Raw genomic sequence first — 15,018 nt, forward strand, 5'->3', positions numbered from 1 at the left:
ATTAACTTAGTCAAGACTTAACAATCTTTTTGTTTTTTTAAACTGCTTTTATGCTGGTTTATGGTTTGGGTCAAGCTTTCATTCCTGAGTTCTGTCAGGGCAAGTCAGGCTTAATGCCCTGCTTTCCCATTACTTGGAACCAGGTTTATGTCAGCCTAATACACATTTCTTTCACTCACTGCATCTCTCTCTCTCTTCACCTACCTTCAGCACTTTATTCTTTGCCTCTTCACTGACTTTTAGTCTAGTGTCTGTATCTCTGAAATAGACTGTGCTTAAACGAAGAGTTTCAAAGGATGTAGCCAGATCCGAAATTAAATTCTTCTGTCCTACATCTTAGGAAAGATCATAATTAGATTGCTTTTGAGATATTCACAAGTACAAACCTTGGCATCAATTGCTGAGAGAAGCAATTTCAAGCCTTCTGTGATGCATCTTGTAAGACCAAGGAAAGGGTGGATTAGGCAGTCTCTGTCAAATTAGCTTTAAGCATAAACTAATAGAAGATTTGAGAGCACTTCTAAGGAGTAGAGCTGAAATAAAATAGAAGAAAACCTACTGATATGTAATCTTCTATTTTCTAGAATCTATTTAGAAGCAGGTGTTTCTGTGGTCATATCTAAAGATCAGGCTGCAGGCAGTAATAATTATGGAAGAAGGGAAATCTTTATTAAAGAAACAATACAGTAAGTTATTGAAAATACATAAGGAAATTGGAAATCTCAAGGAAAAGATGGAAGAATAGCCTGGCTGGTTAATGCTAAGTTTAAACATAAAACCATTGTTTCCTGTTTTGTCAAACTACATTTGTAATCTTGAATAGTTTTATCTTGAAAAGACGACAGTTTTGGGAACATGGCAAAAGAGGAAACCCAGGGAAATATATAAGAGCTCTGGAGAGATTAGTCATCTTTGTCAATGACGACATTTTCTTGATGATTATTATGTAGAGAGCTAAAATGGAAAGTTGGAAATGGGTTATCTGAAGAAAAAGTGGAAATGGAAATGGGTGGAAAGCTTACTGGAGGCTTGTGAGCATTTGAAAATGTGCTAACAATGGAGTATTCATTGATAACCACATTGGCTTTATACTAGAATCTATGAGAGGAAGCAGTTGTAGGGAAAGCGTGAAGGAGGTTAAGCTAATGATGATATTAAAGTGGAAGGTCGAAATTACCATTCATGTGAAATCAGAAAAGAAAGTGGGGAGTAGGAGATCCTGTCTTGATTAAAAAGATCTCAGGGTTTCCACCAAGCCTTCTCAAGTTACAGAGAATATTATACAAAAATAAAGATTCTTTCCCAAACAGAATATTACTCTTAAAAAGGCCAGCCAAACAAAAAACCCTGCATAGGTACACAAGGAGAAGAAAAGTGTTAAAGATATGCCCAGTGATTTTTAAATCCCCAACAGAGAACTAAAGGCAAACTTTTTAAATCCCCAACAGAGACATAAAAAAGCAAACTATTTCATCTTCTTCATACATGTCTGACTTTATAAATTGTGTCATTGTAACAAACTTCAGGTACGTTAGAGAATTCTCTTTCTTGAAACTCATAAGAGCATAAATGACATGATTTGCTTGGATTTTGATCATGCTGGGAAGAGGCTCTGGTTCTTTCATGAAAACATGTACACTTGGCTGTAATTAACAGGAGACTTTTAACATTAGAGTATATGCTGCTGGAATAGTGTGTATATTGGAAGGTAGAATGAAAACTGTTTTCAGAAAGCAGCAATTTGTAAAGATCAGTAGAAGACTTTATGTGGAATTTAGTTATCTTAGATACTTTAAAGAGTATTTTATTAAGTGATATCAGATTGGGTAGGGGAAGAAGGAAATGCTGTGAAATACGATTGCACAATTCACACTGTGTAAGTGCTAATCTTGGCATGGCACTCTGTGTGTGTATATATATAGAAAAAAAAAAATCAGAGTTAAACTGCTGTAATGGTGGGCTACTACTGAAAAGGTCAGTCCACATCCCCCTCTAGTTCCAGCTACATATTCCTTTCCTTTCTGGTTACAATGGAGCAAGTGATTCTTCAGTTGAGAATGAATTAGTTCATTGACTTGATCCAGCAGAAAATTATTTATTTGTTAAGTTTCTCTGTTTTTTATTGGAGGATTAGCTTGCTGTCATGTCAGTTCACTGAACCAACTCATCCTATGTCCGCACGGTTGCCAATTGTGACACAAAAAATGTTGCAGGAGCATGTATCTAGGATTTGGATGAAGAGAGCAGGGCCATCTCTTTAGGTAGCAGCTGAGTTACCCTGGTTTGGAAGTAACATCGAAAACACACATTAATGTTACATTTTTTGTAATACTTGGTGATGTTTTTTTATTTCATTATCCTTTTTTAAGTTTCATAAAATCTAGTTTTCATGTGTTTTCAGATAATATGCTTAATTTTTTTCAGTCATTATAGGAAACATAGCTAGAGGAAAACAATATTAAGCTGTAGTTTGGTAACTACTAACCCTGTATGAACAGGGTTCCCTACTTTTTCAAAAAGGTGGAGGCGGAAACTGCAGACTAATGAACCCTACCCAAATATCCCATAGTGGAACAGGTAAAGAATTGCTTTTCTCCTTGGTGAGTTTCACTTCTGACATTTCAAGCTTCTATCACTTTTTTTCTACTCATCCTTTGTATTCTGCTCAAGCTGATGCAAGACTGATGATACTGAAACATGCAGTCCCTCCTGCCCTCTTTTCCCTTCTCTTAGCCATGCTTTTTTGTCCTTGGTGTCTGTCAGTACTGGCATGTGTGGGGAGCTGGGTTAATTCATTGATCCCTCTGAGAACAAGGGGCTTTTTTGGTTTTGAGGGGGGGTTTTTTTGTTTGCATGGTTAGCTTTCAGCTGGATCACTTCAGTCAGACTTACTCTATGGCTGCATGAACGCTAGTGTTGATACAAAGACTTGGCAGGACCGTGTGTTGGTTAAGGGTGAGTTTTCCCTTTTAGTGTTAGGATAGCTTTAAATTAGCTTAAATCATAAGACTGCTTTCTCTGAGAAACTACATCACAAAGTAATGATACTAATGTCTTTGACTTGCTCATAAAGAAGAAAGCTACGGCAGTTTTACAGTATTCCCTTTTGTCTCAGCTGTCTGGCTCTTCTCCTTGGAGATTACCACTCCTATAGCAGAGTTTGCCAAAAGGGCTGTGTGCCTGCATCTCATCTTGCTGCATATCACAGTCTTGTGAGTTCATGCAAACCAAACTTCCCTGGTTTTTAAGCTGCTGCATTGAATTGCTGGTGGGAGCAGCTGGGGTGTGTGTGCGTGTGCTCCCTTCTGCCAACTCTGCAGTGGGGGTAGGAACCTCCTGCAGAATCGGAGGGAGGATACCTGAGAGCAGTAATGTGAATTGCTTCAGTAAGATTTGTCTGAACTTGTCTTACTTTCTTCTTATAGCTTACAAACTGACTGATTTATTTTCTGTATGGCAAAAGTCTAATAGCTGTCTGCTGTTTGTTACATTAATGATCCAGAGAAGTGGACAAATGATGAAATGAAATGTGACACAATTATTTCAATTAGCTAAGACTGGAAAAGGCTGTGGAGAATTTCAGAGAAACCTCGCAGAGCTGGATAGAGGGGGGCATTAGGACTGTAAATTAAAATAATCTGTTGATAAATGCACAGTATTTTTACTGAAAAGAGCAATTACAGTGTTCATGCATACTGGTGAGTGAATTAACTGTACCATCTCTGGAAAAAGGCCAAGATATTGCTACAAGGAACTGATGTGAAAAGCTTTGTTCTGTAGCATCATTTATCTGAAAAGCAGACAGAATATTAGAATATATATGGAACGAAATAAAAAGTATTACTTAAATTGTCTTAAAGTCAGTAAGTTTAATACATCTTCAATAAAAGATTATGTACCTCTCATTACACAAAATCCAGATGAAGGATAGCAGAAATACAAAAGGTCCTGTTACTGCAGTATAAATGATTAAGCACATAAAATTACTTCCATGTGAAGTAATCTTCAAAAACTAGGGACAAATTGAGTAATCTTTTACTGATTTTGGTAGTTGCTTCTCATATGAGTGCTCCAGTTGATTTAAATGTAACTACTTAGCAGCATTCACAAGATCTCATTTGTCAAAGCCTTGTGGTTATTTAAGATATTATCATCTGTCATCATCCTTTCACCTCCCTCATTTTCCTCTCCGCTCTCACTCTCTTGCTGTCACAGCTTATGCTGGTGGTTAATGCGGATTTGAGCTAAGATTCTGGACTTTGCACTGGATGATGTTCTTTCCTCTCTGCAGACTTTGAGAGGATGGGCACCTCCAGCAAAGGTGCAGAGTGGAAGGCTGGCAGTGATAATGTTTAAAGGTACAGTGAGCTAAAGGTTTTATTTAGCTGCTGTGTATCAGTGAGATTTTAATGACTCTAGAAGTTAAAAAGGTTTAAATTACTTCAGGTTTTGATAATAAGTCTCTCTATTCTTGTTGGGCAAAGAATACTTGATGGATTTATTTTTTAAAATTGTTTTAAAGAGCAATCCTTTCCTTAGCCTTCAGCAGGAATCTGTTACGACTAATAGGAATTTCATAACTTGACTGAACAGTAAGCTGAAATATATGATGGTAAAGTTCATGGAAGGATTTTTGAACAATTTGTAATAATTTGAAATTATTTGGAGGGACAAATCCCCAGTGTAAGCTCAGAAATCTTGGGGGCTTTGAGGGTGGTGGTGTCTGTTTTGGAAACCAAGCTAAAACATCGACTAAATTGTTGAACAGCAGTTATCTCCTGGGCAGTGCAGTTCTGCCTGTTTTACATATTTTGCTTCTATATAACCAGCAGATTAAGAGAATTAGTTATTCTTTCCAAGATCTCCTACAGTTGTTAAACACTATTGTAATTGTATAAAGAGAACAGCTGTTTTTTAAAATTAATGTATTCTTTTCCAGATTTTTTTCTGTAAGAATTGAAGTTTTAAGTATACATCATGTACTATAAGTAGTGTTCTGTTATGTCACATAACCCATGCTATATCTGGAAAGATAAATACAAAGCTTACTTCAGTATTACTGATACCTGTTGAGACATCTGTACTGGTGTCCTGGTTTCAGCTGGGGGGGGGAGTGAGTGAGCGAGTGGCTGCGTGGTGCTTAGTTGATGGGTGGGGTTAAACCACTACAACTGGTTAACTCTGATATCCATTTAGGTTTGGTAGGCAGATAGAGGATTCTGTCAGACTGTTAAAAGCTGTAGTACAGGATTACAGGAGTGCCTTGATTTTTCACATATTCATGTGACAATTGAGTAGTAGATTCCTTCCCTCATGGTTTTAAGTTGGGGAAAGGGGTTGAGCTCCACATAAAATTGCTATCTTCTTATTTTATAAAAAAGTCTTTAAAGTATAAAATGTGTATCTTGCATGCATGTCCTCTTTCATAACTACTGGATGCAGGAACCTTAAAATTGATGGGAAAGGCTAGCTAAATATGCATGCTTTTAAGACATTGGTTTTCTTTAAAAAAATAAAAATGCAGCATTAATATGCTTTACATTTTTCTTCAGTGTCATTGAGAGAAGTTACTTTGGTTGAAAAGCTATTGTCTTTTTGTCCATTCCTTATCAGTGGACACTTTCTCTGAAGATAGAATCTGAGTCTTGTAGCATCAGTATATGAAATCAGAATGATTAATAGCTCAATTACTTAACTTTAATTTTAACGCTTTTTGCCTTCGAGCAAATACACAGCATGTATCATATGCTTCTCAGTAGGTAAATAAATTGTTTTTTTTCAGGAGCACCTTCTGTGGCTTTAGAAAGTGTTATCTACGTTCTCGCAATCTGTGTTACAAATGTGTACCAATTTTTAAAAAGGCCCCCATGCAACTTTAGTTTTTTTATGAAGTATCACATTTTATTTGTTTTATGCTATTTGCAGCTTATTAGGAATTTTTCTATTTTCTATTATCTAGCGAGCGTTCAAATGCAAATCTAAAGAACTCTGAATTTCCTACATTCAGAATAGTCTGGGATTCCTGCTATTTGTAAAATATGATTAAAATCCAAAGAAAAGACTTCAAAAGCAAGAAGGCATTTTCCTCATAGAAATCATTTGCTTTAAGCTAATCTGATGATGCTTTGGGGACCTTTGGAGTTGCCAGGACTTACGTTATCAAGTGAGAAACTCGGGTTCACACCTTGCATTTTGAGAAAGTGGAATGTGTGTCACAGGGGCTTGTAACAGATTGGGCCAACTCTTGGACTAAATAGTACGGACCATAGAGACTCTTAACAAGCAAAATCTTAATAGTTAAGATCCATGGTGTCAAATCAAAATGAATTTTGGTAGTAGATAATGAAGACTGTACTGATCCATAAGTTAGATTTTGCTTTTTGTGCTAAGACACAGGTAGGTTATACAGTTCTGCTTCTCATGGGAGAGATGGAGTTTTCTCTGGTTGTTTTTCCAATTTCAATCTTGAAAAGAATGTCTTTTTCAAAACCATCAGCATTCCTTAAAAATACCTATTTCAAATTAAAATTCAGTACTCCCATGTCTAACATAGAATGATCCTTAATGTTTTTTACTGGAACTCACTGACATATAGAGCTGGACAGTCCATTTTAAAATGTAGAGCAATAGTCTGCAAGTCCAATCAAGGAACTGTATTTCAGTTTGAGAATAATACCCATTTCTGTACTCGGACAACATCTATGAATGTGTTGTGATGTGGTGGGAGTTCCTAAGTAGAATTGCTAGGACAGATACATCACTACATTGGAAACGCTGAAAAATTTGCATTGTGAAATTGTGGGAAGCTTTTCCTTCATGTGGGATGGGAGAGGGCAGAAGACTAGACCCAAAGTCCTGCTCTGTCGATTTTCTGTCAGTTAGATGATAGTATCTGATTCGTCCTTCACTGACAAGCCTTGTGACTTGCTTTAGGAGCTCTTTTCTGTTTATCAGATTGGAAAGAGTCCTGTATGACCTCTCTGATCTGCCAGTCATCTACTAGAACAGTTTTGAGACCTAAAGGTTATCTTAGATGGTTGAGCTCATGATACTACTTGGAGTGACTTTAAGAGAAATCATGCAATTGCACACTCACATAAAGCTCCCCTAAATAACTGTTTCTGTCTGATTCCTTTTACTAATTTTAATTTTATTCATTTGTGTATGCCTAGGATAATACTTTATTTCATTGCTTCATCTACATTATTATATTCGAAGTCCCATTCTGTATGGCTCTCTGATGCTAAATTTGATTTATTGAACCCATTGATGTTTTCTATTAAGTATTTTTAGATGAGCAAGTTGAGCCACATTGATAAATGCAATTCAGAAACAATGTGTGTTTTTTTTATTGGGGGGGGGGGGGGGGGAGTTTGTTAACCAGACACAAAATTTAATTATCCCTTAGTGTTACTTTATTGGTGCATAAGCATGTGCAACTGTTAGAGACAACTAGAAAGTATGAAACAAAACAAGAGGCAGGAAGGGGGGCAGCATTGTTCACTTTGGAAATTTTTCTTTCAGCCCAGCATCCCAAACCCTAGACTGAAAGGAAAAAAAAATAAATCAATATTTGTATGAATATTATTGTCAGGCTGAAAAGGCCAAACCTTTCACTCTTCTTCAGGATAATGAGTTGTAAGGATTCTTTACAAGTGCACAGCCATGAGTGGTTTTTTTACAGGTATTTAATGCTGTATTGCTGAACTCAGCTGTCCTGGAGAGAGCTGCAGATGAGAGTCACCACTTTTACATTTCTGAGGGCTTCTTTTTCATTTTGAGTGAGATAGTAAGTTGATTAAGATATAAAAGATTGAATTTTCAATTTGATAAGCCTTAGAGCAAGTATATTGTGTGCCTAAGTCATGTTCCTCTGTAGGTTTTAATAGAGTGTTTTTCCCAGACATTTCTTTGGATAAGTACTAAGGATCTTAAAATCAGGTTTGGAGAGGCCAATAATTATGAGCAGGTAGGGTAGTAAGACTTTGTAAGCTTAATTTCTGCAGGCCCTCCTTTGCTGAGTTTTAGTGACAAAAAGGGGTAAGCTTACCCTAGGATTTTAAGAGCACATATTTCTAATAGAACTTGGCAGTTCAAGGGCTAAAGAAGCATTTTAATCTTTCATGCCCACCCAGTCTCTATACAAATGTAAATATGTCTGTCTTTAACAATTTGCCAAGAAATGTGGTTTTAATTTGTTAGCAGCAATCCCACTCCCTGCAGCAGTTTCAGAGTCAAGTCACAAGTCTGGCGGTGCTTTGACGTTTTTCTCTGTCATGGTGTCATTGTTTATATGATGTCTGCTTCTGCTGTCCTCCTTTTTATGCCTGGAATATTTTTCTTTAATTATTTCACTGCCTAAAAGGAATTTGGGATTACTAGACAGGATGAGAGCAGATTAGCTTTTTTCTTTCTTTAACAAGTCCTGAAGTTCCCATAGGAAATAAATAGTATTCCCAAAACAGACAGTGTTTTTTTTATTTTTTTTAATTAACTAAAATTATTAAGTCTAATAAAGAAAATAAAGGAAGTATCACCAATAATGGCTGAGTGTCTTAGTAGTATATGGAGTGCCCATTGTTGTTATTTATGACTCTCTTTGCCTTCTATTGTGGACTTATTCCAGCCTTAGGGAGTTTACATCACTCCTAATAGCAAAAGGCTCTCTGGTTCCCACAGAGTCTTTCAAAGACTGACTCATATGCCTTATGTTAATTGTTCAGCTCTCAAAATACAGCACTTACAGGGTGTGGTTCCAAGGGGAAAATCTACTGTACTTAGAGGGCATGTTCAGAAGTGTTTCACATATAAATCATTTTGATTTTTAATTTTTTTAATGCCTTAACCCTTTTCTGTCACTGCTTCATGTGATAAGTTATTTGAAGACAAAATAAAAGGTTGATGGTGGCATAGTGAGGGAATGTGTTAGCCCTTCAACTCTGGACCATTAACTCCAGTCTGACTCAGCTCACAAGTGACATGGCTTCATCATCTTAGCCTCTCTCCAGGGTCTGCTCTTCACACCTTAACATGAGTGTACACTCCAGGCAATGATCACGCACTGTTCATAATCAGATGTAAGTTTCAACTGAGGTTTATTGCTTATCTGCGTTAGTGAGTACGTGTGGACAGGAACTGTCCCCAGTTCTCCTCTGGATTTTGTATAAAGTGCTACATTCCACCCATTGCTTACCACATCTACAAGAATTGCCTTTGCATACTGGCGATCCTGTCAGTCTGCTGTGTTTGTTGATGGCTTCAGCTGAGGACTGAAGATGATTTAATAGAATTAGCCTTACCCATTACCATAAAGCAGAACAAGGACAGTTCAACTGCTTCTGCTTGCGCTCCTGTTCTCTGACCAAGTAAGAATGCTCTCCAGCTGCTTTCATGCAGAATGATTGTGCAAGATCATTCAGTCTGACTTGTGTGAACTTTACTGGAGATCAGAACAGTTTTTACAGACTTTACAGTTTAAGAGTCTGTGCCTTCTCTTAAAATTAACAAAGTTCTTGAGTATCTTAATATTCCTTTCTTTAATAGTTTACAAAACATGAAAATGTAGTTAGTCACATTAGGGGAGTCCATACCTCTAACAAAAGTAGAAGCAGCAATTAATCCCTCAGATTAAACTAGTTAGGCTTGATTTCTGAGGTTGAAATCACATTGCACGTATGTCCCATGTGTTTTCTGCCTGCTATAAACACGTGCTGCAGCATTAGCGGACAGAACTTCATGCATCTATCAGTACACACACAAGAACATTTGCGTAACTTGCCTCTGAAAAGAGGGCGCAAAACAGCTGTAGTTTTTTAAACTGTCGAAATGGCTTTATTTCTTTGCCTGACTACACTTTCTGCTTACAAAACAGGAAGTTGTTTTCATTGGCTTACTTTTCTGGAAAGAGCAGTGAGGTTTACCCCCTCTCCTTTAAAATAGACATAAAAATAAAAATGGGCAGGGCTTAATCCCCTAGAAGTGGCAAGTTCCTGAGGGGTGTTCCAGGCAGCGGTAATGTACATGCTTTGGCCTTGCACTTCCGCAGTCTTTCTCGACTTTCTCCAGTTCTTTTGTGCTACCTGGCTCCAGTATGCTAGCTTTACAGTGCGAAGCAAGAAACAACATAAATAAGCACTCCCTCCATTTGATGAGCCCCATTCAGCAGTTGCATCATGCAGGCTGATGACGAAAAATGCTATCAAAGAAAAGGAGATGCAAAAAGCCTCTTCTCTTCTTGACTTTGCAACATTTTTTCCCTCTTCTCCATAGCCTCAGAGATAATACTTTTTTTAAGTATGTGGTAGTTAATAGTGAAGTCAGCAAATGACCCTTCTCTCATTGAAATTGTTTCATTGTGAAAGGAAATGCTCACAGCTTGAAGAAGAAGAGCATTTTCTTTCCCTCCCTCTTGCCCCAATCTTGTATTATATAAAACCATGGTGCTGCTGTTAGCTGAGACCAGAAAGAATTCCCCTGTTGTCCTGTAGTAGCCAACCACTACAAGCTGTGAGCATTTGAATGTTAGTAATAAAAGTTTTAACCCTTGCCTTCTGAAATGAGCAAATAATACTGTATATTTTTTGTAAGTATGGAAAATTATGGGAATTCTTCTGAGAATAAGTGTATAGACCACTGCGCCAGTCAGTCTCTTCAGAAAAAAAACTGACAAATATGCTCCTGTCTGCAAGAGAGATTCCTGGCATTTGTCACAGTTTGAGCCACAAAGATGTCAAATATTTGCCAGCAGTTTCCTCAGATGGTTTGGAAAGCTGCGTCCTTTACGTTACAGTCTTGTTTGTTTGTGGTATATTTTAGCATATGAAATATGTTCGTTGGGAGTCTGAAAGGAGAGGGAACTGACTAGACTCGCAAATATTAAAAGATTAAAAATAATGCTGTTTCTCTTAGACTGCTCAGATCAAAATAATAAAGAACATCTGTAAGTCTTAGTATTAGAAATGGAGTTTTATGTTGAATAATCATAGCTTGATGTGTCGTGTTTTAAATCTGTTTTTTCTTTTGGAGCAGAAAGAACCTTTCAATGGGACGTCTGAATATTTTACTGAATCTATGGAGAACAAGAAGCTTAAGATTAGTCTGAATGAACAAATAAAGCAAGACATCTTGAAAGAAATGTATGTCACTATTCTTTCTAAGGTGGTAAATTTATAATCTGGTAAATTTGGGTAAATAGCCTATGTAATAACATTTCAAATCATATAAACTCATTTACAGAAGATTATTTTAAATTATTAAGAAACTACTACTCTAGTACGTATAAGCACATAAAATGATCATTGTTGTTTTGTACGGCATGAAAAAAGCTATTACAACCCACATAGATATCTCCCATAGCACTAGGCAGAATCAAAATAGGGTGTTTTTTCCTTGAATGAAGCTCTGAGCCAAAATAAATATGTGAAGTTTGGTGAAAAACACTTTGCAAATATACTTTTTGTTCATTTTGAGAGTCTGCAATGTACCACGATATTAGGCTGGATCTTTGGTCATAATGAAAGAGTGTCCTTGGTGTAGCGGACGGGGAGGGTTAGTTGGTCAGCTGAACCTTTTACTGGTCCTCTGCTGTGCCAGGATGCCTTTCTTACTTGCACAAGTTGCCAGTAGCCCCAAATCAACTGTGGAATCAGGGATTTGCTGTGAACCTTGGCAACTTTTCTTTTTACCCATGTTGTCTCATCTGTGTTGTCTTTAGAAATGAGATTAGATCTGGAAGTATGCCAGCTCTACCTATTTTGGAAGAGCCCTCTTTCTGAAGAGTTAGATATGCCAACCTGGGAACTGCTCGGCATCAGCAGAGCAGCAGAAAGCGGTCTCAGCATGGGACGATCTGTAGTAATATCTTTAGACTCAAAATCTTACATAGGCGGCTTCAGTACCTGTGCATAAAGTTCATCTTGCAGCCTATGTGAAATCTAGATTTGTAGGTAACATGCTGCTAAGGAGTGTTTATGTACTGACACTCTATCAGGTCCCTTGTGATCCCATTTTCCTGTAGAATTCCTTTTAGAATATCATCTACTTGCATTACCTAAGTCCTTCCCAGATGAACGGGCTTGATACTAGATGAGTAGTGGTTAATTTTAAAGTAATGCTTTGAAACGTTCTGGGAAAAATTCCAGAGGAACATTCTAAAATAGAGATTAGAAACTCTCACACAGAGACGCGTATGCTGCCTCTCCCTGCCTGCCCCCCTCTATTCTTTAGATATACATTATGCATGTGAATATATGGGAATGGTTTGAAATCATTTAGGCACTTATGAAATACTATTTTATCTAGCCAGTTTGGGAAGGAATTCAATATACTTATGCTGTGTTGACCTTTAACATCTGAAATGAATCCAGTTCTGCCTCTTGGAATAGAACGTGAACTCCTTCATGGTTTAGTCATTAATAAATAGGGTTCCCCTAGTGCAGTGGAAATCAGATGGATAACGCTTGATATTATCCACACTAGACAAACATTACTGCTTGTCAAGATGATATACAAGGTCTTTTTCCACATTCAGAAAGAGGGTTGCCATAGTGGTGTTTCAGAGTTGGGGAAGATTCTTTTTTAATTAAAAAAAAAAAATCCTTTTTATTGCAGTGTGAAAAGGACAAAACCAAGGAAAAGTAGCACAAGCAAACCTCAAATCAGCAAGGACTCCAAGAAAGTGTATCTTGGCTCAGTGGACTCGCAGACAGGGAACAGAAAGAACGACTGTCAAACTTCTCTCAGTCCTCAGTCTGAAGTGAAATGTAGGAGTACAGGACTGCTAAAGGACTGCACAAATACAGCTGAGAGCAACTTGGAGCTTCCTGTTTTAGAGCTGGAAAGTTATGTTAATCAGAGACAGCCAGATGATGTTAGCAGCCAGCAAAAACCTCACTCTGTGGAGTGGTTGAAGTTGAGTTTTCTAAGTGAAAACCCTCCTTGTAGCTCTGAGTCAGCAGCGCTAGGTCCAAAACAAAGTCAAGAAGTGACCAAAACAGAGGCTCAACAAAAGAGCTGTGGTGCAGAAGAAAAGTTAAAGCATTTCAAAAAAGTATGCTCTGAAGAGACTCCTTTAATTCCTAGCAATACAGAAATGAGCAAGCGCAATGATGATTGTTCAGGTCTGTTCCTGGAGAAGACGACCCCATTTAGTTCCAGTTTGTTTTCTAACAAAAACATGACAAAGACTGTGTCTGATGAGGAGTCACTAGCTTTGAGAAAAAACCTCTCCCGGCCTCTTTCTGTGAGAAACAATATAGTGCAGACAAGCCAAAATGAGCCAAGCACAACCACTGAAGAATTGCCTGTGATGCCATCATCTTGTTTAGAACTGCAGCCTGTATCTTCAGAGAGGCTTATCCAAAAAAGAAAAAAAGAAGTTGAAAATGGTCTCAGGAAGTTAAAACTGAGAAGGCTTAAGAAGTCATAAAGTCTGAAATATTACCTTGATGGCATGGGTGGACAGAATTTGCATTTGGAAAGCACGTGCAAAAAGTAGGAAGCAATTCAAAATAATGAAAAATAATAAAAATACAAAGTCAAAATTAGATATAACTTTTTAAGAAAATTTAGTTAACTAAGCATCTTAGTCATTGGGAACTGTAATGAAGGTAATTCTTTAGTAATTCTAAGTCTTTAGGAATTAGGCATTTATGTTGTATGAAGCACTGTAATATTTGTAGAAAGAAAAATCTCATATTTACTAAGCAAAATTTTAGATCTATGGATGTTTTAGTATTAAAAAGTCATATCAGCTGATGACAGCAAACATTAAAAACACTTGTGGTCTGCTAGCAGCTGCAGTTATTCAGTGCTTTGCTTGTTTTTTTATTTTCGTAAAAATTAATCCTTTCTCTGTGTTAGGAAGTTCATGATTTATTCACACGATCTTTACAACAGTAAGGTGAATTGAGATTATTTCAAATAAATCTTTAACCAGTATTTAATGTTGCTGATAATTTAAGGCCTACCTTTTCAGTGAGGTTTCAAAATAACTATAGTTTCTGCTTGTGCAGTTTTGATACAAATGTTTATTTCTAACCAGAGTTGTGGATACAAGTGATCATGCATTCCATCTTTGGAAAAAATGAAGATTGGTTTTATATATGTGGTCACCCGGATGTGTGCAAACACTGCTATTGGGAAAAGTTCATACATAAACATGCATATGCATCTTCACGCATTCATGTTTCAAAATCAGATTTTGTTTGTGTGCAAGGGCAACACACTGTTTATCATGTGTTAGTAATACCTGAGTTATTTGTTATTTTAAGATAGAGGTAATTTTTAATTGCACAGTGCTTTTTCATGCCGCTTTTGTAACTTACATGCTAATGAGCTAAAGAAATGTAACTTTTTATTTCATGCTTATGTTTTTAAATGTTTAAAATAAAATTATAAGCAATTTTCTTTGATCATTCTCTTAAAATCAGTGTGGCCACAGACATTCTATGTGAAGCATTTTGAAAAATCTTACTGACAAATACTTAACAACTGTGGATATCCTCATTTAGGTTAAGAAGAAGATTCACATCCGTCAGCCTTAGAGTTGATACTACAATTCAGGTCCTTGTGAGAGTTAGCAACTTGGCAGTTGACAGCAAGATACCGTCAGTTTAACAGCATCTTTCTGCTATAAATAATTTCTGCTTTTGCTATAAATGAAAAAGATCCTGTGTGCCTGCTAGAAGACATTTTCTTTTTTCTTTCAGCCTGTTTGTGTGATGTTTCTCACAGTGCTTTGCAGTAAGGTTGCTAATGCTTACCAGTCTTCAGGCTCTGCACAAAGGTCTTTCCTAGTAACAGCAAAACCGAGGCTGCAAATGAACCTGGGTTTGGGGGAAGAATAGCCTGAGGTATGTTTACTGTTGTCTTTTGTATGGACTTGAGATACTGGGCCAGGAAGGGAGTAAAAAGCACCTTTTGGATCAACTTAAAAGAGGTATAAGTATGTTTAATTAAGTATTTATCAGAAAAATAAGAGTAATTAAAATAGAATAATTTGATAGTTTATATTAAAGA

The 15,018-nt window shown here is 37.0% G+C and overlaps 1 protein-coding gene across 10 annotated transcripts in view; it reads left to right on the top strand.

Annotated features, from left to right (window-relative positions):
• SLX4IP (SLX4 interacting protein) overlaps positions 1-14,402 on the top strand; it is an 80,772-nt gene extending 66,370 nt beyond the window's left edge. For 8 of the 10 annotated variants that reach the window (XM_049801224.1, XM_049801223.1, XM_049801233.1 and 5 more), the window contains 2 exons: positions 11,026-11,135; positions 12,610-14,402. In XM_049801224.1, coding sequence (XP_049657181.1) covers positions 11,026-11,135; positions 12,610-13,426 — 927 coding nt within the window. In that variant the 3' untranslated portion in view covers positions 13,427-14,402. The remainder of the gene's footprint in view (positions 1-11,025; positions 11,136-12,609) is intronic. The other 2 variants (XM_049801230.1, XM_049801232.1) reach the window with 1 other exon arrangement.
• Positions 14,403-15,018: the final 616 nt, after the last annotated feature.

Source organism: Accipiter gentilis, chromosome 5 (assembly GCF_929443795.1).
Source record: "Accipiter gentilis chromosome 5, bAccGen1.1, whole genome shotgun sequence".
In the NCBI taxonomy this organism is placed as follows: Eukaryota; Metazoa; Chordata; class Aves; order Accipitriformes; family Accipitridae; genus Astur; species Astur gentilis.